At 37.5% G+C, this 22,612-nt stretch overlaps 1 protein-coding gene across 2 annotated transcripts in view; it reads right to left on the reverse strand.

Moving 5' to 3' along the window:
* LOC149839060 (Zincin-like metalloproteases family protein) overlaps positions 1-22,612 on the reverse strand; it is a 165,001-nt gene that overhangs the window by 65,318 nt on the left and 77,071 nt on the right. For both annotated transcript variants that reach the window (XM_090002247.1, XM_090002246.1), the window contains exon 8: positions 13,523-13,615. In XM_090002247.1, the coding sequence (XP_089858373.1) occupies positions 13,523-13,615 (93 nt within the window). The remainder of the gene's footprint in view (positions 1-13,522; positions 13,616-22,612) is intronic.

The following is a 22,612-nucleotide window of genomic DNA, read 5'->3' on the forward strand; positions in this document are numbered from 1 at the left end:
AATGTTCGAGTTGTTTCAATAATATGCCTATGCTTTCGTTTGGCTAATCCATTCTCTTGAGGGGTTTTTGGACAAGATTTTTGATGGAGAATACCATAATTTTCAAGATAACTTTTGAATTCATTTGATAGGTATTTTCCTCCAGAGTCGGATCTAAAATTTTTTAAGTTCCCATTGAATTGATTTAAGATCATCGTATAAAAAGTTTTGAAAGTCGAAAAAACTTGATGCTTATGTTTGAGAAAGTATATCCAATAATACCTAGTGTAATCATCAACAAAAATCACATAATATGAGAATCCTCCTTTAGATATCACAGGAGCTGGACCCCATACATCAGAATGAACAATTTCAAAAAGTTTTGTTGTAAGTATGGATCTTTGATAAAAGAGCAAACTTTTTATTTTCCCAAGAATACATTCATTACATGTAAAATCTCCTTTATAAAGATGCTTAACAAAAGGAAGATACGAAATTTTAACAATATTAGGATGTCCAAGTCTCTTATGCCACACATGAATATTTTTATTTTAGACAACATTACAAAATTCATTCTTGGAAACTTGAAGAAAGTCGACATAGTAGAGATCTTCTTTTCTAGAGCCTTCCCCAATCAACCTCCCGGACCGGCGATCCTGTATCCAATATTTATTAGAAGAGAATTTTATATCGCAACCATGCTCCGAGAGTTAAGAAACCAAAAGTAAATTTAAATTTAGTTTTGGTATGAATCTAATTTTTGAAATAAAAAAATTTGTTTTTCGAAATTGCCAATTCCTTTAATTTCAAGGGATGTTTCATCTGCCACTGAGACAAAAGATGAAAAAGAGTTTTTAGAGTATTCAGAAAGAGAGCAAGCACCTTGGGGTTATATGAAATGATGCCCCAGAATCTAAGAGCCAAGATGTCTTACCAGGAGAGAAAGAGGTTGACATAGCGGCTCCGGAAATTCCTCCCTTGAGAAGAGGTTGAAGAGCTTCCACAATTTGTTGTAGAGAAAGAGACCCATTTAAAGAGGATGGTCGTTCTTTCGGTTAAGAGGTAGAAGCCATTGCAAGTAATTTCTTCCATTTTGGGCAAATTGGTTTGATATGCCCTGGTTCTTTACAAAAATGACAAGTTAATTTGCTATAGTCTCTCTTTCCATTTTGCCAACTTCCTCCTTGACTTTGATTCTTAAAGTGAGGAGGTTTGTAAGTCTTCACATGGTTGCCCGGTCTTGAAACGGCATTCACTCCTTCACTTTCTTCTTGAATTGAAGAGGTAGCAAGGATACTAGGATTGCTTTTACTAATGCCTATACGGGTTTCCTCCCCACTCAATTTGGTAATAACATCTTCAAAGGCGGGAGATGTGAAAGAAGAAAGAAGAAAAGACCGAATTTGTTCAAATTTGGATCTAAGACCATTTAAGAAGTTAAAAAAAAACGATCTTCCTCAAGTTGGTTGTATCTAAGCTCGATAGTTTCACCACTCCATTTAAGTTCAAGCATAGCAAGCTTGTCCCAAATGGAAAACAATTCGGCAAAGTATTCCCGAATAGTCATCTCATTTTGTTGTAAGGTCAAAGCCCTCTTTTGAAGGTAGTATTTGTGTGATAAATCTCTTGAAGTATACATTTTGTCAAGATATAGCCAAGCTTCGAAAGCTTTCTTGAATTTGATGATGTTCGCATTGATCTCAGTTTCAACGGATGAGAAAAACCACGATAAGATCTTGAAGTTTTTCATTTCTCATTCGTCATGTTTCTTTGAATAATCTTCAAGAGCTCTTTGCCTTTCTTCTCCTTCTAGAATCTTTATATCTCCTTTTTCCATAGAAGTAATTTTTAGTTCGGGTTCCGGTATCGAACCTTGAACATACCCCCAAAGCCATTTCCCTTTAACATGAGCTTTCATATTACCGGCCCAAACATGATAGTTTAAACCATTGAGTTTAAACCCGAGGGAAAAGTGGGAGTCTTTTTCGCCCATTAGAGAGGATAGAAATAAGAAGGAATGTGTACCTCAATAGATTTTTAAGTCTTCTTTGACAAAGAAGACTTCTAAAATATTGGCCGAAGGAAATGATCCACCTCATTCTCCAATAGCTTGAAGGCACATTTTTCGAGGTGACTCAAGAATATGGAGAATGCACGATCTTTCTTCCTCAAACCTTGCTCTGATATCATGTAAAAATATCTTCACTATGATCAAGACCTTAATATTCTTGATAATAAGCATGTGCACACATGCACAATAAGAACCCTTTAGAACACTTGTGCACAAAGGCACAATCCACTAAATCTCACAAATGCACACAAGCATAAAATAAGGAATTTGTATTGAAGAATTTGGAGAGCATAAGCTCCAAAAAGAATGCTTTACAAAGGGGAGAAGACCCCTATTTATAACACAAAAAGGGGGGCCTCTCCAAGGCCCCAATGTGATCGTTGAAGCCCCTCCAACGGTCACATTTGTGACCATTGGAGGGGCCCAACGATCATGTTGGGTCCCTCCCAATGCAATCCAAAAAGAAATAAAAGAAAAAGTAAAAAAGGAATTACATGCACATTCCAAATGGAATATATGCAAGAATGAAAAAGACTAAAATACCCATATGGCTGATATATATTTCTATATATATAATTAGATAGATACATATACATATATATTTTATATATATGTATATTTATCTTTCTTTATATATATATATATATATATATATAATATATATATGGACATTACAATGATAATGGATTATAATCTATGTCACAGGGATTCGGCTAGCAGGGTTGTAATAAAAAGAGGCGGAAGCACCAATAGAGCAAAAAGTCACTCTTTAAGAGTGACTACTAGAGCCAAGAACACAAACACCCAATGTGCACACACGAAACTCACAAATATAGAAAATGACTTAAAGTCATAAGTTGGATGTTATTGAAGAAAGGAAGAGAAGGGTGTAAAAACCCATACATTTACAAGGGGGAACCTCCTCTTTATATAGAGGAGGGAAGCACTAAAGGGGAACCATAAAGGGGGCTCCCTTCTAGTCGTTGGGAGCCCCAACGGTCATAAATATGACTGTTGGGGCCCCAACGACTAGATGGGTGGGGCCCCTTTATGATTCCAAAAAGTAAAAGACAAAAATAAAAAAGAAAAAAGAAAAGGGGAAAAAGGGAAAAAAGAAAAAGGTACATTTGGAATTACTAAAACACCCCTATCGGGTTTTTGGTTTATACAAAATAAAAAAAGGCTATATTATGTATATATACATATATACGTATATATACTTATATATATACGAATGTATATATATATATATAAGTATATGTATATATATATTTATATATACATAATTTAACATGCCCCCTCAAACTTTACGGGGAGAAGACCGAAAGTTTGCAAAGAAGAAACATGAATCGTGGAGTTGGGAGCGCCTTGGTGAAGAAGTCAGTCAGTTGATACTCTGAAGTGACATATGGCAATATGATGGTCCCTTTGAGATACTCGTCTCGAACATAATGGCAATCCATTTCGATATGCTTGGTCCGCTCATGAAAGATGTGATTGCTGGCAATGTATATCGCACTCTTGTTATCACAACAGAGCTTGGTGGGAGTGGAAATGGGAACGCCCATGTCGCCAAGAAGACTTCTGAGCCCAACAATTTCCATAGTTGTCATCGCCATAACCCGATATTCAGCTTCTGTAGATGATAATGAGACCTTCTGTTGCTTCTTGCATCTCCACGAGATGAGAGATTCACCTAAAAAAATGCACAGACCTGTAATTGAGATACGATCATTGGGATTACCTCCCCAGTCAGCATCAGTAAAAGCAGTCAATTCAAGAGATGAGGAAGAGGATAAGAAGAGTCCCTTAGAGATGGTATTTTTGATATATCGCACAATTCTCATTACAGCCGCCATATGAACCGTAGTAGGTGCGTGCTGGAACTGGCTCGCTGCATGAACTGCATGAGCAATGTCTGGACGGGTAATGGATAGATAGGTGAGGGATCCAATTAATTGACGGTAGGGTGTTGGATCTTCAAGAAGAACACCATCTTCAAGTCTTAGTTTCGAATTAATAACTTCGGGAGTCTCAACTTTCTTTTCATCAGATATTCCTGATTTGGTACAAATTTCTGCAGCTAACTTCATTTGAGATAAGATGTATCCTCGCGCAGAATAAGCCACTTCAATTCCTAAAAAATATCTCAAATAACCAAGATGAGACATATCAAAAGTATCTTTTAACATAGACTTAATATCATTTACTCCCTTTTTATCATTCCCAGTGATGATCATATCATCAACATACAGCAGAAGCATAATAATGGAGTCACCTATCCTTTTAACAAAAAGAGCAGTGTCAGTATAGCAAGATGAAAAACCTAAATTGATTAATACATTACTAAACCTGTCATACCAAGCTTTAGGAGCTTGCTTAAGTCCATATAAAGCCTTTTTTAATTTTAAAACTTTTCCATTTAAATTCATACCTGGAGGCGGTTCCATATAAACTTCTTCATTTAAATTACCATTCAAGAAGGCATTTTTAACATCAAGTTGAAAGATTGACCATTTTTTAACAGAAGCTATAGCAATAAGGGCTCGAACACTAGTCATTCGAGCAACTGGGGCAAAAGTTTCATCATAATCTACCCCATACTCTTAGGCATATACTTTGGCTACCAACTTAGCCTTATATCTTTCTAATGAGCCATCACTCTTAGTTTTAACTTTAAACACCCATCTACATCCAATGGGTTTCTTGCCGTTTGGAGGATCAATGATTTCCCAAGTTTGCGCCCTTTTAAGGGCATTAAGTTCAAGTTCCATAGCTTCATTCCAATGAGCATATTGTTTAGCATCATTGTAATGAGATGGTTCATGAAAGGAGTGAAGAGCAAGTAGGCATGCTCGATAGTTAGGAGAAAAAGAGTCATAAGAAACAAATCTATTTGGAATCTTGGGAATGCGATTTGATCTTCTTTGAGAGGTCTCTTCTATCGACTCACTTTGAGAAAATCTTTCAAGGGCACAAGGAGGATTTCTTTCATGCCTTCTAGAGTAGACTTGTATTTGTCTTGAAGCATTTTCTTCTAAGTTTTGATCATTATTTGGATGTTCAACAAGATCTTCATTAGGAGGTTCACTAGGATCAACATGATCATCTATGATGTTTTCTTGAGGTAACAAGTCAAATAAGAAGGAATAGTCAACATTTTCACTTGGTTGATGCGAAAAACCGTTTTCTTCTTCAAGGAATGTGACATCTTTTGAGGTATAAAATTTATTTTTAAATATGTCAAAACATCGATATCCTTTTTGTTTTTCGCCATATCACAAGAAAATACATTCAATAGCCCTAGGAGAAAGTTTATCATTTTTGTGAGTTAAAACAAAGCATTTACATCCAAAAATTCTTAATCTTTTATAATCGGGAGACATATTGTAAAGTTTTTCAAATGGAGAAAGTTTTTTCAAGGAGGATGAAGGGATTCTATTGATGAGATATGTTGAAGTTAGAACCGCTTCGGCCCAAAAGGATTTTGGGATATTTTTTGAAATCAATAATGTTCTTGTAGTTTCTATTATGTGCCTATGCTTTCTTTCCGCAAGACCATTTTGTTGCGGGGTGTTGGGACAAGAACGTTGATGACAAATTCCATTTTCTTTTAAGTAGCTTTGAAAATCATTAGACATATATTCACCTCCCGAATCGGACCTAAGGATAGATAGATTTCCCAAAAATTGATTTTTAACCATTGCATGAAATTCTTTAAAGAAGGAGAAGACTTCGGATTTGCGATTTAGAAAGTATATCCACGTAAATCGAGTGAAGTCATCAATAAAGACTACATAATACGAAAAACCTCCTTTAGATAAAATAGGGGAGGGTCCCCATACATCGGAATGAACAAGTTCAAATGGCCGAGTGGTAAAGTAACTTCTTTGAGGAAATGGAGTAGCTTTAGATTTCCCAAAAATGCAATCTTTAGAAGTCATGTGATTGTCTTTACAAGTATTGTTCAAAAAAGGGAAAAGAGACATTTTTACAAAATTTGGATAACCAAGTCTCTCATGCCAAATACCAATACTTTTGTCTTTAACAAGATTACAAGACGACTTAGATGGAAGCGTCAAAAAGTCCATAAAATAGAGATCACCCCTTCTATGGCCTTACCCAATCAGTTTCCCTGACTGGAGATCCTGCACGGTGCAATCTTTAGGTGAGAAAGAGACTTGGCATCCATGACCGGTGATTTGGGAAACGGAAAAGAGATTTAAATTAATTTTCGGAACGATTCTTACTTTAGGAACGAAAAAGTTTTGAGAGTTTTTGAAGTCAAGTGTTCCAATACTTTCAATTTTTAATGACGTTCCATCGGCCGTTGAAACATAGGAGGATATAGGTTCGGAAGAAACATTTGAAAGAGAGTTTTTATGAGATGTCATATGAAAAGAAGCACCAGAGTCTAGAATCCACATACCTGGAGGTGATGAAGAGTAGGCAATGGTGGCTCCGGATGTTGAAGGAGAAAACTTGAGAAGGTGTTGGAGAGCTTCGGAGATATGATTAAGAGTTTCTTTGATATCTCCTTCTTTGGTACTTTCTTCCTTCTTTGTAGAACTTTCTCCAACCGCGGCAACCTTTCCTTTAAGCTTTGAACAAACCGGTCTAATGTGCCCCGGTTCATTACAATAGTGGCATATAATTCCCTTTCTAGGCCCATTGTTATTTTTGTTAAAGTGGGGAGGTCTATATGCTTTAACATTCGATCCGGGCCTAGTAACGGCCAAAACTTCATCACTTCTAATGCTCAAGCCAAGTCGAGTTTCTTCTTGACATATCTCGGCAAGGGCATCTTCAATAGGTAGGGCTTTGCTTCTATGGAGAAGAGATGCCCTCACTTGTTCAAATTCCAGACGAAGGCCATGAAGGAATTGAAAAAAGTGCTCCTTTTCAATTTGTTCCCTTCTTAGCTCAATATCTTGTGGAGCAACCCATTTAGGCTCAAGAAGGGCAAGCTCATCCCAAAGAGGGGTTAGAGAGCTAAAATAATCCCGGACACTCATATCCATTTGTTTGGTGGAATGGATTTTTTCTTGACAAAAAAATTGTCGAGCAAGATCCTTTTGGGTATACATACCCTTAAGGAAAAACCAAGCTTCATTGGCCCTTCTAAATTTGGCAATATTAGGACAATTTTTAAGGTCTACATTGTTCATAAACCCTGCCAAAATTTTGGCATGGTTACTTTCCCAATCCTCAATTTTGGATTGATGTTCATTAATGGCTTTGATGCGCTCATCGCCATCTAAAGCTTTTTCAACTTCATTTTCAATTTTTGTAAGAACAAGAGAGGGTTCGGGAGTAGTTCCCATAAAAAAGCCCCAAAGTTTCTTACCTCTTAGATGATTTTCCATAGCGGAGGCCCACATGAGATAGTTGGACCCATTTAGCTTAAAAGAAAGCTCCACTCTAGAGTCACGTTCCATCGGCACCAAATATACTTCCTTTCTTCAAAACTTTGAGAGGCACGCGTTCCAAGGTGACAAAACGAAAAGCCCAATCACCAACCGAGCTCTGATACCATGTAATGAAAAGAGGCGGAAGCACCAATAGAGCAAAAAGTCACTCTTTAAGAGTGACTACTAGAGCCAAGAACACAAACACCCAATGTGCACACACAAAACTCACAAATATAGAAAATGACTTAAAGTCATAAGTTGGATGTTATTGAAGAAAGGAAGAGAAGGGTGTAAAAACCCATACATTTACAAGGGGGAACCTCCTCTTTATATAGAGGAGGGAAGCACTAAAAGGGAACCATAAAGGGGGCTCCCTTCTAATCGTTGGGAGCCCCAACGGTCATAAATATGACTGTTGGGGCCCCAACGACTAGATGGGTGGGGCCCCTTTATGATTCCAAAAAGTAAAAGACAAAAATAAAAAAGAAAAAAGAAAAAGGGGAAAAAGGGAAAAAGGTAAAAAAGAAAAAGGTACATTTGGAATTACCAAAACACCCTATCGGGTTTTTGGTTTATACAAAATAAAAAAAGGCTATATTATGTATATATACATATATACGTATATATACTTATATATATATATATGAATGTATATATATATATATAAGTATATGTATATATATATTTATATATACATAATTTAACAGCCGCACCCGCATCAACGCGACTCTACGCGGGTGCAGCCAACCCGACCCTGGGTGCGTTGACCGCACCCAGGGTCATTTTTGTCCAATTTTTTTTTGGAGTTTTTTTTTTAAAAATTGCCCTATGAAATACGCTGCAGAAACCCCCCTTCCTGCAAGGGCAAAAACAATGAATCAGGCTCCACAACTCATCACTTTCATCTTTGGGGACAACCATATAAGATAAAAAAATGGTAAAAAGTAAGTTGGGCATAAATGTCATGGACCTTAACAGCTACCATACATTCATACATATAGACTATACATGATATATATATATTTTACATTTTTTCCCCTGTCGCACCCCCGCACCCGGGTTTTTTGGAAGTGCCGAACCCCCGCACCCGCACCCATGTGACATAGATTATAATTTAACAACTACATCTTCAAGAGAGAGGGAAGTGAAAGAGGAAAGAAGGGAGGATCGAATTTGCTCGAATTCGGGCCTAAGCACATTCAAAAAGTTAAAAAAATGATCATCTTCTAATTGTTTATGCCTAAGTTCAATAGCCTCTCTACTCCATTTGGGCTCAAGCATAGCAAGATCATCCCAAATACACGATAATTCCACGAAATACTCTCTAATAGTCATTTCGTTTTGTTGAAGGGTCAAGGCCCTTTTTTGAAAATAATACTTGTGGGACAAGTCCCTTGAAGTGTACATATTTTCAAGGTATTCCTACGCTTGAGAGGCTTTCTTGAACTTGATGATGTTGGCATTAATCTTTGTTTCAACGGATGAGAAAATCCATGATAGGATTTTGAAATTCTTCATCTCTCATTCTTCATGTTTCTTACTATAGTCTTCAAGAGCCTTGGCTCTTTCTTCTCCTTCAAGGATCTTTATTTATCCTTGTTCCATCATAGTGATTTTGGGCTCCGGTTCCGGAATCGAGCCTTGGACATAGCCCCAAAACCCTTTTCCTTTAATACGAGCATCCATGTTTCCGGCCCATACGTGATAATTGGACCCATTAAGTTTAAAACCAAGAGAGAAATGAGAATCTTTTTCACTGATTAGAGAGAAGAAAAGAAAGAAAGAGATACGTACCACAAAGGAATTTTAGATCTTTCTTGCTAAAAGAGACTTCTAAAATATTAGATGAAGAGAATAGTCCACGACAATCATCAAAATTTTGAGGGCACATTTTTTGAGACACTCGAAAAAGGTAAGAAACTACACGATCTTCTTTCTTCAATCTTGCTTTGATACCATGTGAAAGTATCTTAAAAATATACTATGATCAAGACACAATGTTCTTGATGAAAAACAAGTGCACAAATGCACAATAAGAACACTTAGAACACTTGTGCACAAAGGCACAACCAAGGTTGCCAGACTAGGAAGCGGAAGCGGGTAACGATACAGGAAGCGAAAGCGAGAAGCGATGCATTTTAAAATATATAGGAAGCAGGAAGCGAGGAATAAGAAAAAGAAATATAATAATTGAATGTGAATCATAATGAAACACAAATAAAAACTAAAATAAAAGTGACTAATATTAAATTTCATGATTTTTTAGTGTAAAAATTAAATTTTTAACAAAATCTAAAATTGATGATTACCAATTTAGAGAAATCACGTGGAAGTGAGTGAGAAAAGTAAAAGAAAACACATAAAAAACATGAAAAGTTGAGTAAGAGAACATATAAGATGAATAAATGAAGTGTGTGGAAAGCATACGAGAAGTGTGGGGAAATCGAGGTTCTTATAAAGTTTTGAAACTGAGGAGTATCACGCTTCCGAAGCGAGTTTCTGGGAAGCGAGCTTCCCACCTATCTAAGAAGCTTCCGGTAACTCTGGGCACAACCCACAATATCTCACAAATGCACTAACGCATAAAAAAGAATGGAAAGCTTTATTAGATCACACATAGGATTTGACCCAAAGCAGGTTCAATTACAAGGGGAGAACCCCTATTTATAAACCACAAAAAGGAGCCTTGGAGGGAACCGTTGGAAGGGCCCAACGTCTATTTGAGTGGACCCCCCCAAGGTACCTTTTGGTAAAAATAAAAAAGAAAGAAAAGAAAAATAAAAAAAAAATTACAATCGCATTCACAAAAATGAATGTGTAAAATTGAGGAAATGACTAAACTACCCCTATGACTAAAATAAGGAAATATATATATTTTATATATATAAGTGGATAGATACATATATATATTTTATATATATATATAATATATAAGATTACAATATTTCGGTAATATAATTTAACAGGCCTAACGTGGCAGAACGAGAAAAGAGGGCCCAATATGTTCAGTTCTCACATATATATATATATATATATATATATATAGAGAGAGAGAGAGAGAGAGAGAAAGGTGGCCCAGCCTGTTTAACTGTTAAGTTAAAGCATTAGAGACTTAGTGTTCCCCAACTCCCCTGTCCACACTATCTGGAGTGGATGCCACTGGCAACCAGTGACGGGATGATGGTGAGGTAATCTCTTTCTCTCTCTCTCTCTCTCTCTCTCTCTCTCTCTCTCTCTCTCTCTCTATATATATATATATATATATATATATATATAGAGAGAGAGAGAGAGAGAGTACCAGTAGGGGGTACCACCATGGCTGGAAAAGGCCAGCCGCCCTTTTCCACCCCCACCCCCCCCCCCCCCTAAAGGGTTTCTTGGTGGCCGGGGGGTGTGTGTGTGTGAGAGAGAGAGAGAGAGGTTGTGTGTGTGTACATGAGTTGCCAAAATGGCTGGCCATGAAGTAAAGAGGAATGGGACTAGGTCAGTTCAGCCTGGACCACCCATTAGGCCCCTGGGCCTAATGAACGGGCCATGGGCTCGCTCGAACCGAGCTTGACCCCATCAACATCCCAATCGGCCCAAGCTAGGATGGCCTATTCACCCACCCCAATATATATATGCCTCACAATCTGAATTCTTCATAATAGCAAGCATGTAAGTCATAAATATAGACTACGCTGTAAATGGTCAAACTTAGGCTCCTTGTTCTAGTTTGAGCAAACTCTAGAATTGAAGGATTTGGCAATGTTTATAATTTTCTCCATTGCCAAAAGAATAGATCTAATGTTTATTCTATCTCTTTAGTTGTTTTACTTTTCAATTATTTTATATTAATTTGTGTTGTTTGTTCATCCTATTTATGAATTATAACCTGTAAGTTTATGTTCATCTTGAATGTTGTGATTGAACTATGGCTTTAATCATAAATTTACATTATTGCTTTCTGCTCATCTTCATAATATATAAAATAAAACCTGTTGAAAGGGTGCACCAGGACAGCATATAGTGCATGCGGACATACAGAGATCACCTTTCCAGTCCTTACAAACCACATTGACAATTATGAGAACCATAAATAAAAAAAAGAATATGTTTGTTTTTTATATCCCACTAATTTGTAGTGATTATTTTTCATACATGAATTGTGATTCTTACACCCAACTCCTACCTCCACTGTATGTAGTCAAAAGCCCCAACTAGGCACCGACTAGTTTGCTTAATCGACCGGGCGTAAGTAAAACGCCTAGGCTTTGCAATTCCTAGGTGGGTAACTTAAAAGGTACCAATTTTGCCGACTAGGCACCGACTACAGTGCCTAGTCGGCGACTAAGCTGTCTCCACCTAGGCATGAGGGCAGTTTAGCCATTTATTATTCTTATATATATTGTTATTTTTTGTATATATATAATTATATATACGTGTGTGTGTTTGTGTGATTTGTTCTGTGAAATCATGACAACATGCTTAGTTACTATATATATATATACAACAAACAACAAACAACAACAACTACGCCTTCATCCCAAAACAATTGGGGTCAGCGATATGAACCAAAAAGAAATTCATTTTGGGTCTTCCACATGAATCCTTTTCCTCCAATCATTTCTATCCAACGCCATGTCCTCGGTGAGGTTCAAAGCATTCATATCCTTTCCTATCATCTCCATCCAAGTCTTCCTAGGCCTACCCCGACCTCTTTTAACTAATATATTTTCCCATTTCTCCAACCTTCTAACTGGAGCATCATTAGGCCTTCGCCGAATATGTCCAAACCACCGTAAACGATTCTCTCGCATCTTATTTTCAATGGGTGCAACACCTACCTTCTTACGTATCTCTTCGTTCCGAATCTTATCTTTTATTGTATTTCCACACATCCATCTAAGCATCCGCATCTCAGCTACACTCATTTTTTGAATATGATGTCTCTTGGCAGCCCAACATTCCGTACCATATAGTAAAGCGGGTCTAATAGTCGTCCTATAAAACTTTCCCTTCAACCGCAATGGCATTCTACGATCGCACAGCACTCCAGTAGCACTTTTCCATTTCATCCACCCAACCTTTATCCTATGATTTACATCTCCATCAATTTCTCCATACTTTTGAATGATGGATCCCAAATATTTGAAATAATCATTCACCGGTATATCTTGCTCACCAAGCTTCACTACACTCCCATCACTACTTCGTTGCTTACTAAACCGACATTCCATATATATATATATATATATATATATATATATATATATATATATATATATATATATATATATGTGTGTGTGTGTGTGTGTGTGTGTGTGTGCGTGTGTGTGCGCGCGCTACTTTGCTTTTGGGACTTTTTCTGTGAAACATTGAAAGCATGCACAGTTAATTTTAATTTATTATGTTTATATATATATATATATGTGTGTGTGTGTGTGTGCGTGCGTGTGTGTGTGTTTGTTTCTGATGAATTTTTCTATAAAATCCTGAAAGCATGTTTAGTATTATGAATTATGTAATATGTTCTTTATATATGTTTGTGTTATTGTGCTTCCGTGAAAGGTTGAAAGCATATTTTGTTGATTATACTGAATATGTTATGAATAATTGAAATATATATATATATATATATGTGTGTGTGTACAGTTATATATATGTATATTCTGGCTATGTATATTAATATATTTTGTGAAAGCATGTGCGATTTTGTACTTGTGTAATGAAAACATCTTATTAGTAAAAGAATTAAACTTATTTTTATGTATATTTTATGTACTTTTTTATATTTTAATTGGGGTACCGACTAGTCCTGCCTAGTCCTCGACTAGTCTTTTTAGAGTCTACTGACTAGGCACCGCCTAGCGCTTTTGACTACATAGCCTCCACTAACCATATACATCAAAATATTAAAATAAAATGCTGACAGACTTAATTATGAAAATGATATGGTCATATGTAGGTGCAACTTTGAGAAATCTTGACAAGCAACACTCTCTAACAACCCATCAAACGTATTGCTCCAAGCAACTAATGAAAAGAAAAGTAAGTAAACTTCAAGGAGACTATATGAAACCTTAGCAGAAGACCTCGACATTCTGAGTTCAAGAGCAAAATCAGCGTAATTGGAATAGCCAAGCAATCGAGCTAATTTGTGCCGCAGTTGTACCTAATGACAGTGCAAATGAAGATAAAAGCAAATCAGATACATGTGACTATTATTTATCATATATTAAAAAAATAGTGGGAAGATCTTTAAGCTGACAATTAATGGAATCATTATAAATGACCCTAGAACAAAGACCAAATAAAAAAGAAATGAAATAAAGAAAGAACCAAATTGAAATGGATGAAATTCATGAAGATGATCTAAAAGTGCTTACAAAACAAATAACTCAGTGACCCAAGAGGACATAGGAATCTCAAGAAAGGAAAAGATGGATAAAGTTGTGCAGGAGAAAATGATCTTAATAGAAAATTGTTTTTTTCTGTGGAGTGTATAATAGCTCAAGGGCTACCAGAAAATTCCTAACAGCTACCCATATCCTTGAAACTGATAATTAGGCCAGGGTCTTCTTTTATAGCCTACTTTTATGTACTTGTGTATAAATATTGGCCTCAATGGCAAGAAAACTCCCGTCATACTTCTAGTATATCATGATTCTAACAATAGAAAACTTGCAATCACATTAAACCAATTAGTTTGGGAATAATAAGCATGGGCAGTTAGCCTCAAGTTCTGATTTTAACTATGGGGCATACAGTTCAAATCATATGTTAAAAATAATGATGTGTGTGTGAGAGAGAGAAAGATGAATTATGGGTATCATGGTTAAAATCACATGCAATTACCTCTCTAGAAAAACTCCCAAATGAGACTATATATATATCACCATCACCATCAAGCCTTATCCCAACTATATGGGGTCAGCTTTGCAAGTCCTATTTCTCTATTCATGTCTGTCTTTAGGTACAACTTTGGTCTCTTTACAATCTTTCATGTCACCTCTAACTGTCTCCTTCCAAGTCTTCAGAGGTCTTCCTTTTTTTCTAGTTTCTTGTACTTGTATCATGTCAACATTTCTCATGGGAACCATGAGAGGTCGTCGTGCAACATATCCAAACTATGGAATTCACTTATTTTGTCTTTTATTTGTCTAAATGCTAGGTGCATTCTAATATATTTATTTCTAATTTTATCTTTTCTTATAACACTAGACATCCAGCTTAGCATTTGCATCTCCACAGCATGCACTTTATCTTCTTGTCGCTTCTTAGTTGTCCAACATCCGATACCATATAATAGTGTTGGTCTTATAACAGTCTTGTAAAAATGTCCTTTGAATCATAAAGATACTCTTTTATCACATGAGGCACCACTAGCCTATCTCTACTTAACCCATTCGGCATTAATCCTATTACTGATATCTCCATCAAATCCACTATTTTGTTATAATGTAGACCCAAAATACTGAAACTTATGACACTGTTAAACTAGCATATCTTGTATTTTTATGACATTGCTCTCACTAGTTTTTGTACTAAACTAGAACTTCATGTATTCAGCTTTAGTTCTACTAATTCTTAAAATCATTTTCCTCTAGTATGCTCCTCCAAAGTTCTTGTTGCTTCTCTACATCATTTCTATATTAACTAGTACTATATCATTTGCAAAAAGCATACACCAAGGGACTTCTACTTTGATAGACGGTATTCCATCCATAACTAAGCAAAAGGGCATGGCCTTAAAGAGGACACTTGATGTAACCCAACCCTAATTGAGAACAACCTTATCTCAACACATGTAGTTCTAATGGTCGTAACTGTTAAGTGTTATATATATATATATATATATATATATATATATATATATATATATATATATATGTTTCTATATTAATGTAATAGGTTATACCCATTGGGGGTGTTTTGGTGTTTTCCATTTATGTAATAGGTTGTGCCCATTAGGGGCACTTCTGTCCCTTTATATTTTTTCCTTTAAAAGGACGTTGCACACAAATGGAATTTGCGTGATAGAATCCAATAATTACAATATGGAAAAAACTATATTGAAAACCATGTCTGAATAACATGTTGGCCACATCTAGATCCAATGCCAACACAAATTCATACAAATCTCCCCATTAATAACTTTGGAAGGCCACTAGGTGATGATGGGAGAAAGAAAATTGTTTGCCATAATTGTGAAAAACCATAGCACATCAAGTCGTATTGACCTAAATTCAAAGGAAATGATGAGAAAAGAGTGGTCACGCTAGAAACTTCTCAAGTGGACAAAAATACAACCACTAGAGATTCCAAATCTATTAGGAACATGTCTTTGTCTCAATTAGTGGAAAATCTACAACCGCTTCTCAAAGGCTCATCTTCTTCCATCACGGGTGTTATAGTTTCCTCTTCCTCACCACCGAGTAAGATTACTTGCTCTTAGATTCAGGTGCTTCTTTCCATTTGATTCTCAATAATTATATGCTCTCTGATTGTGGGATTAATTCAAGTAGATACAATGTTTTTACTGCTTATGATTCATCTCTTGACATAAAAAGAAATGAAAATTTCAAAAATCTTTTGAATTTTTCTATTCCAAAAGTTAGAATTGTTCCAAAACTAAATTTAATCTTTTTTTGTCTCTCAAATAGATGACTATGGTTGAAGTATATTCTTCTCATCGGACCGATGTTTGGTGCAGGATCTTCAGTCTAATCTGTGGATTGTGGAAGGCATTAGAAAATGAGATCGCTATTACATGGATCGGTTGATTATTTTCATGGATACTTTTTGTTTTAATGTACAAAAATTGGATATTCTTTTGTGGCACCAAAGGCTAAGTTATCCCAGCATATCAAAATTATCCAATGTATCTCATTTGAAAAAAAAAATTATAATGAAAATTTTTATTGTACTAATTGTGTTCTTGAAAAAATGAGAGGCATTCCTTATAAAGAATAATCTTCTTTGCTTTCAAACCTCTTGAATTAGTACACTCGAATGTACGGGGTCTGACGCCTATTACTTCAAAAAGTGGTTATATATATTATGTGATTTTTGTAGATGATTACTCTCGATACACTTGGATTTATTTTCTTAGGTACAAATATGAAGTATTTGAAGCTTTCAAAATTTTCACAATCTAGAGTAAAAAACTATTTAAAACAAATATTTTTATTTTTTGCTCTGATTCAGGGGGAAAATTTATGCCAAATGACTAGAAAATATTCAAGGACTAATGGTATCTTACACCAAAGATCTTGTACTAACACACCTCAACAAAATAGCATGATTGAAAGGAAACATAGACACAGTATAAACCACTAGAACGTTACTTATTTCTAAACATATTCCAAAAGAATTTTGAGTCAAAGTTGCTTACTATTGTATATCCCATAAATAGGATTTCTTCCAAACTTCAAAATATTTCTCCTTATGAAAAACTTTAGAAAATTTTTCTTGATTATTTCATATTAAGGACTTTTGAATGCATATGTTTTGTTCTTACAAATAAAAATGACACTCCCCTATAGTGATTCCTTGTGTTTTCCTTGGTTACGGTGAAAATCAAAATGGATTTAGATGTTATGATTTCAAAAATGATATACTCTATGTTTCAAGGAATGTAACTTTTATAGAACAAAAATGTTTCTTTGATTTAAATGTACCTAAGAAAGAAAATGACTACTCATTTATGAAATTGGTTCCCAAAAGTAATAATAAATCTTTGGATGATGATGTTGATGATGAACCTCAATCCAATATCCAAAGTGGTGAGCATCGTGACATAGAAGAAAGTGAACCTCTAATTATCCAATATAGTAGAAGAGGAGATGATAGGCACCCTACTGCTCTAGAAAGATACTCTAGTATAGAAAATCAAGAACGAGGTACTCCTACAAGGTCAAATAAAATACCTAGACCACCATATAGATTTGTGTCATATGAGTCATTTTCTCCCCAGTATAGAGCCTGCCTACTAAGATATGTTTTCACTTTGAACCTTCATCCTGCAATCAAGGCAAAAGCTATCCCGAACGGATAGGTGCCATAAATGACAAATTAGAAGCATTAGAAAAATCCAAAACCTGGAAACTAGAAGACCTTCCCAAATGGAAGAAAACTATAGGTTGAAGATGGGTATTCAAAGTAAAAAACAAAAGAGATGGTACCTTAGAAATATACAAAGCTAGGCTAGTGACCAAGGGTTATTCCAAGAATATGGCATAGATTACGATGAAACATTTACACCGGTAGCTAGGATGATCTCAGTCAGAACCAGAGTTACCAGTCGAGGAAGCGGGAGCGGGAAGCGAGGCACTTTCAAAAATTTAGGAAGCGGGAAAGCGTGGGACCACTTAGAAGAAAATTTTGAACCTTCTCGGAAGCGACCTAGGAAGCGAACCGGAAGTGAGGGGGAAGCGACAAAAATGGAAAAAATGGAGAAGCATGGGGGAAGCGTGCTTCCCATAAATGAGAAGCGTGTTTCCCATAAATGGGAAACGCACTTCCCATAAAAGAGAAGCACGCTTCCCAAAAAAGGGGGATGCTTCCCCTCACGCTTCGGAAGTGCGACGTTTCGCGCTTCCCCTTTTGCCTAGGTGCTTCCGGTAACTCTGGTCAGAACCCTTATAGTTGCAGCTACTGTTAAAAATTGGCAGATTTATCAAAGAGATGTCAAGAATGTCCTCTTAAATGGAGAGTTGAAGGAAGAAGTCTATATGGACCCATTACTTGGATATAAGGTTCATATGAAAAAGGTGCTTCACTTAAAAAAAGCCTTGTATGGTCTTTAACAAACTCATAAAGCCTAGTATGATAGATTTAGTAAGCTTGGTTATAAATCATGTTATACTGACACTGCCTTGTTTATTAAGAAATCTGGTGCAGGTATTGACATTTTACTTCTCTATGTTGATGACATGATCATTACTGAAGAAGATAAATAGGGAGTTAATTACATTAAAGATGTTCTCAAACTGAATTTTGAAATGATTGATCTAAGGTTTCTTAGATTTTTTTGTAATGCCCCAAAATCGTGGACTTAAAACCTTTTATGAAAAAGGTTGAAAGCTTTAAAATCAATCATTTATCAGAGTTTGAAACAGAAGTTCAGCGAAAATCAAGTTTTGAAATAGCAAGTCCCTGGACCTAGGGCGCATTACAACGCAAACTTCCCTTTACAACCCGATTTGCAACTCAAATATATATTTCATTGAAATGAAAAGAAGAACAAGGTTTTTGTAATACAGTTTTAGTAATCTAGAGTTTTAATCAGAAGAAATGCTTTCAAAGAAACTTTATACTACATTTACCAAAAGTGTCCTCAGGAGCGTAACATCAAGGAAAGGGGCTCGCCTTGAATGCATCATGTCATCGTGCCATCGCAAGTTGTCTCAACTTGTTCACCACCTGCCCATGAAATGGGTCAGTCTCACAACAGACTAGTAAGGGTGCAAAAGACAAGAAGAAACAAATGCTGCAATAAGCAAGATATCCACTAGATCAAGCAGGAAAAAGCAAGACTAGCAGATCTAATCAAACGTATTGTGAAGTAAGCAAAACTCTAGTAAAACAAACAGCTAAATACAAGAACAGTAAGGACCATAGTGCTAAACAAGCAACTATAGCGATCCAACTGATTCTAAAGGTGAAGAGTAGCCAACTCTATCCAACAATCAAACAAAGCAACTGCATAAGACAAACATTCATAACAATGCTCGCAATACATACAATTACCATTAAATGGTTCAACCCATCGACAAATAACTACATTTATTGTAAGGCACAAGCTATTGCATCACAAGCAATTCACAAGCTACACATGATACGCAATCATACGATAACAGTTATATCACAATATGTAAGCAGATTATAAGACAAGAGCGGCTACATCAGTCCTAGTTGCCACCAGTTCGTAGATTACGAGCTGTATGCAATCACATCAATCATAATAGACGCACACCAATGAATAAGCATTTAACTAGTATGAGAAGCTAGTTATCACTAAGCAAGGAACTGCGTAAGCAGTTTAACCAACTAGAGTAGTGCCTCGACAGGCGTGCACAGCTCAACGAATAGTGTACCGAACTACCAAGCTAACAAACAATCAATCTACGTCACAGCAGACATATCTCATAATCATGTGCGTAAGTTATATCTTGTTCTCATTATGAGCAGGTCATTGTAGGTACGCACAAGGCAAAACATAGAAACAGTCGAGATCGATTCGGGGGTCCATTATGCTATGTATTTTATTATACCCCGAATGACTGACTGAGTCCGCTCCTAAGGAGACGACCAGTTGCCAAGAGAGTAAGTCCCCAAAGGCAATACTGAGCCTATAGATGCATCCATCTTCTGCAAAAGTGTCAGGCGACTACCACATAGGATAATTATGGTAACCCCATTTCCCCTAACCTCTGATGATTGGGGAAGCCGGACCTTTGCCCGTAATAGCCATTAATGGCTTGTCTATCAGAGTTTTGTATCATCCATCTTCTCTCTTGATGAATTGTCTCGAATGGGCACGACGAGAGGTTTCTTAACCGTCGTCCCATTATACATGCTCTGGTCTTTCGACCCATTCGCACATCTTGCATGTGAAGGCGCATAATTATCATTATGTGAATTACACACGCCATTGCCCGTTCGAGGCAACCACACACCTCTCATCCTACTCACCGCAGTACGCAACGTACCTGTTCAAAAGTACAACCACGATGAGAGGGGTAAGGATCTCTCGCAGAAAATTCCCCAACACATCTGCTTTACAAAAGTCTACAGTGAACTCATTCAAGTTCCAACTTATCGTGCTCAGGTCCTTTAGACAATCGCAAACATTTTGCTTATTAGGCAAATATCAACATAACGGGATTTAGCTTAATGTGTCAATACACTTTTCCAGGTTACTACAGACTTTTTGTCCTGCTCTTCGTAGTTTAAACATATCGTACGTGACTAAGAGTACAACTATAAGAGGAGGAGCATGGATTCCTCATAAGAAATCCAACAATAATCTCGTGAAAGAAGGAAGTGCGCCAACTATCTTGGTTTGACCAGAAAGCCTAGAAACTAAGTCCCACATCAGAGGTGATGTAATGTCACTCTAGCGATGGCACAAGTACCTCAATAGGATTCTCGCCCTACTCGTGCACAGGCTCCTAAACAGGGTTATCCGAGTCGTATCGGATAGGCGAACTGAAGTTCTAACACACCTCTCCCAAATACATCGATTTGGGAGATCCAACCGCTATCTCGCAAAAGGCTTTCGAAAATCTGCTTTACAAAGCTATACATCTTTGAAAATAGGTTTACACCTAAGACCATCATTTTTGGAGAACCAAAGTGCATAAGTGTGTGTCGTGGCTTTTAAGACAAGTAAAACAGTATACACTATACACTCGAAACTGCACTCAGGGAGTGCAAGCTGACAAGGAGCAAACCCGTGCACATTATAGTGTCGTGGCAAATTGAGGAACAAGACTCGATGTGCGAAGCTGTACCTCAAGCGTAAAACGCACAAGCCACATACGAGGTATGGAATCATACCTCGACCATCAAAACTACGTAAGCAACTCACGAGGTATGGGATCCTATCCTGACTAAGCAAGTGCAAAAGATGACTCGCAAGGCATGGAGTTGTACCTCGATAAAATGATAAGTGTAAGCAAGTAAACGAGCATACGACAGAGATAAGAATACATGCACGAACAAAGCATATGCACGAAGTGCGGTAGCAAAGTAAGGACAAACAACATATACAAAAAGTAAGTGCAAGAGCAAACACGACAGCAACAAGAAAGTAAGATACGAAGGGCAAAAGTAAGCAGCAAGGCCATGGCGCATAAAGCGAGGGCAACAAGTAAATGCAGAAAGTAAAGTGCGAGAACGTAAAAGAGGACCAGGATTGCATCCTGGAGTAAAAAGGTATACAAGTAAATGCCATGGCGCATAAAGCGCGGGGCAACAGAAAAGACGACATAGAAAGTAAATGCCAAGGTGCATAAAGCGCGGGGCAGCAAGAAAGCAAAGTACAGAAAGTAAAAAGGACAAGGATCGCGAAACCGCGTCCTTGAATGTAAAGACATGAATTAAAAGCCTGGGCACATATAGCGCGGCGGTAACAGAAAGAAAGTGCAAGAAAAGTAAAGAGGACAAGGATCGTGAAACCGCGTCCTTGAATTAAGACGTACGTATATATTTTATATGTATACATATATCATCCTTTTTTATATATCTTTCCTTATTTAGCATTTATTCGTTCATTATCCTTTTACGCAAGAATCCCCTACCTTGAGGGGTTGCGGGTCCTCGTACTCCTGCGGCGTAAGTAAGCACGAGCTCAAGCCACTAAGGCGAGCTGAATCCATCGTTCAACCTGAAAAGCTTAGAACGTTAGTATATGTCGTAATATAAACGAGAAACGGGTCCGATAAGACCTGCAATGGTACCGGACCCCAAACACGAGAGTAGGCAGGGAGCTCGGTTCCCTGCAGAAGAGCAACAGAGGTAGCAAGGCAGGAACCCTGCACTCTGCCGACAAGGGTGCTAGAGGTAGGGGTGAGACCCCTGCCTGGCAAAAAGCAGCAGAGGCAGGAAGCAGGAGCCCCCTGCCTGCCAAAGTAGAGAAAGGCAGGGGAGGGAGCAGAGGTTCCCTGGCACAACAAGAGAGGGGGGAACACCCCTTGTCAGAACATGAATCAGAACAGGGGGCGCAGCCCCTGCTGGGAACGAGACAAACAAGATGCACAAGAGGTGTGACCCCCTGTCGGTAGAAAGATCAAGGCAGGGGGTCGAAGCCCCCTGCCGAAAAACAAACAAGATGCACAGGAGCTGTGACCCCCTGCCAAGAAGCAACAGGAGAGCAGGGGTCTTCGGCCCCTGCTGAGGAACAACAGAGGGCATGGGGAGCTTCTCCCCCTTCCATGAAATGACAAGAGAGCAGGGGGGCTCGCCCCCTGCTGGGAAACAAATGCAGGGGGAGCTTCGCCCCCTGCAGGCAAACATAAGAAGGCAGGGGGCGAAGCCCCCCTACCGAAGGCAGAACAAAGGCAGGGGGCTTTGTCCCCTGCCGGAAAACCTATTAGAGGCAGGGGAGCGGAGCCCCCTGCCGGAAAGCCAAGCCGACACAGAGAGTGAAGCTCCCTGCCGGCGA

The sequence above is a fragment of the Nuphar pumila genome, chromosome 4 (genome assembly GCF_984573655.1).
Source record: "Nuphar pumila chromosome 4, dmNupPumi1.hap1.1, whole genome shotgun sequence".
Taxonomy (NCBI): Eukaryota; Viridiplantae; Streptophyta; class Magnoliopsida; order Nymphaeales; family Nymphaeaceae; genus Nuphar; species Nuphar pumila.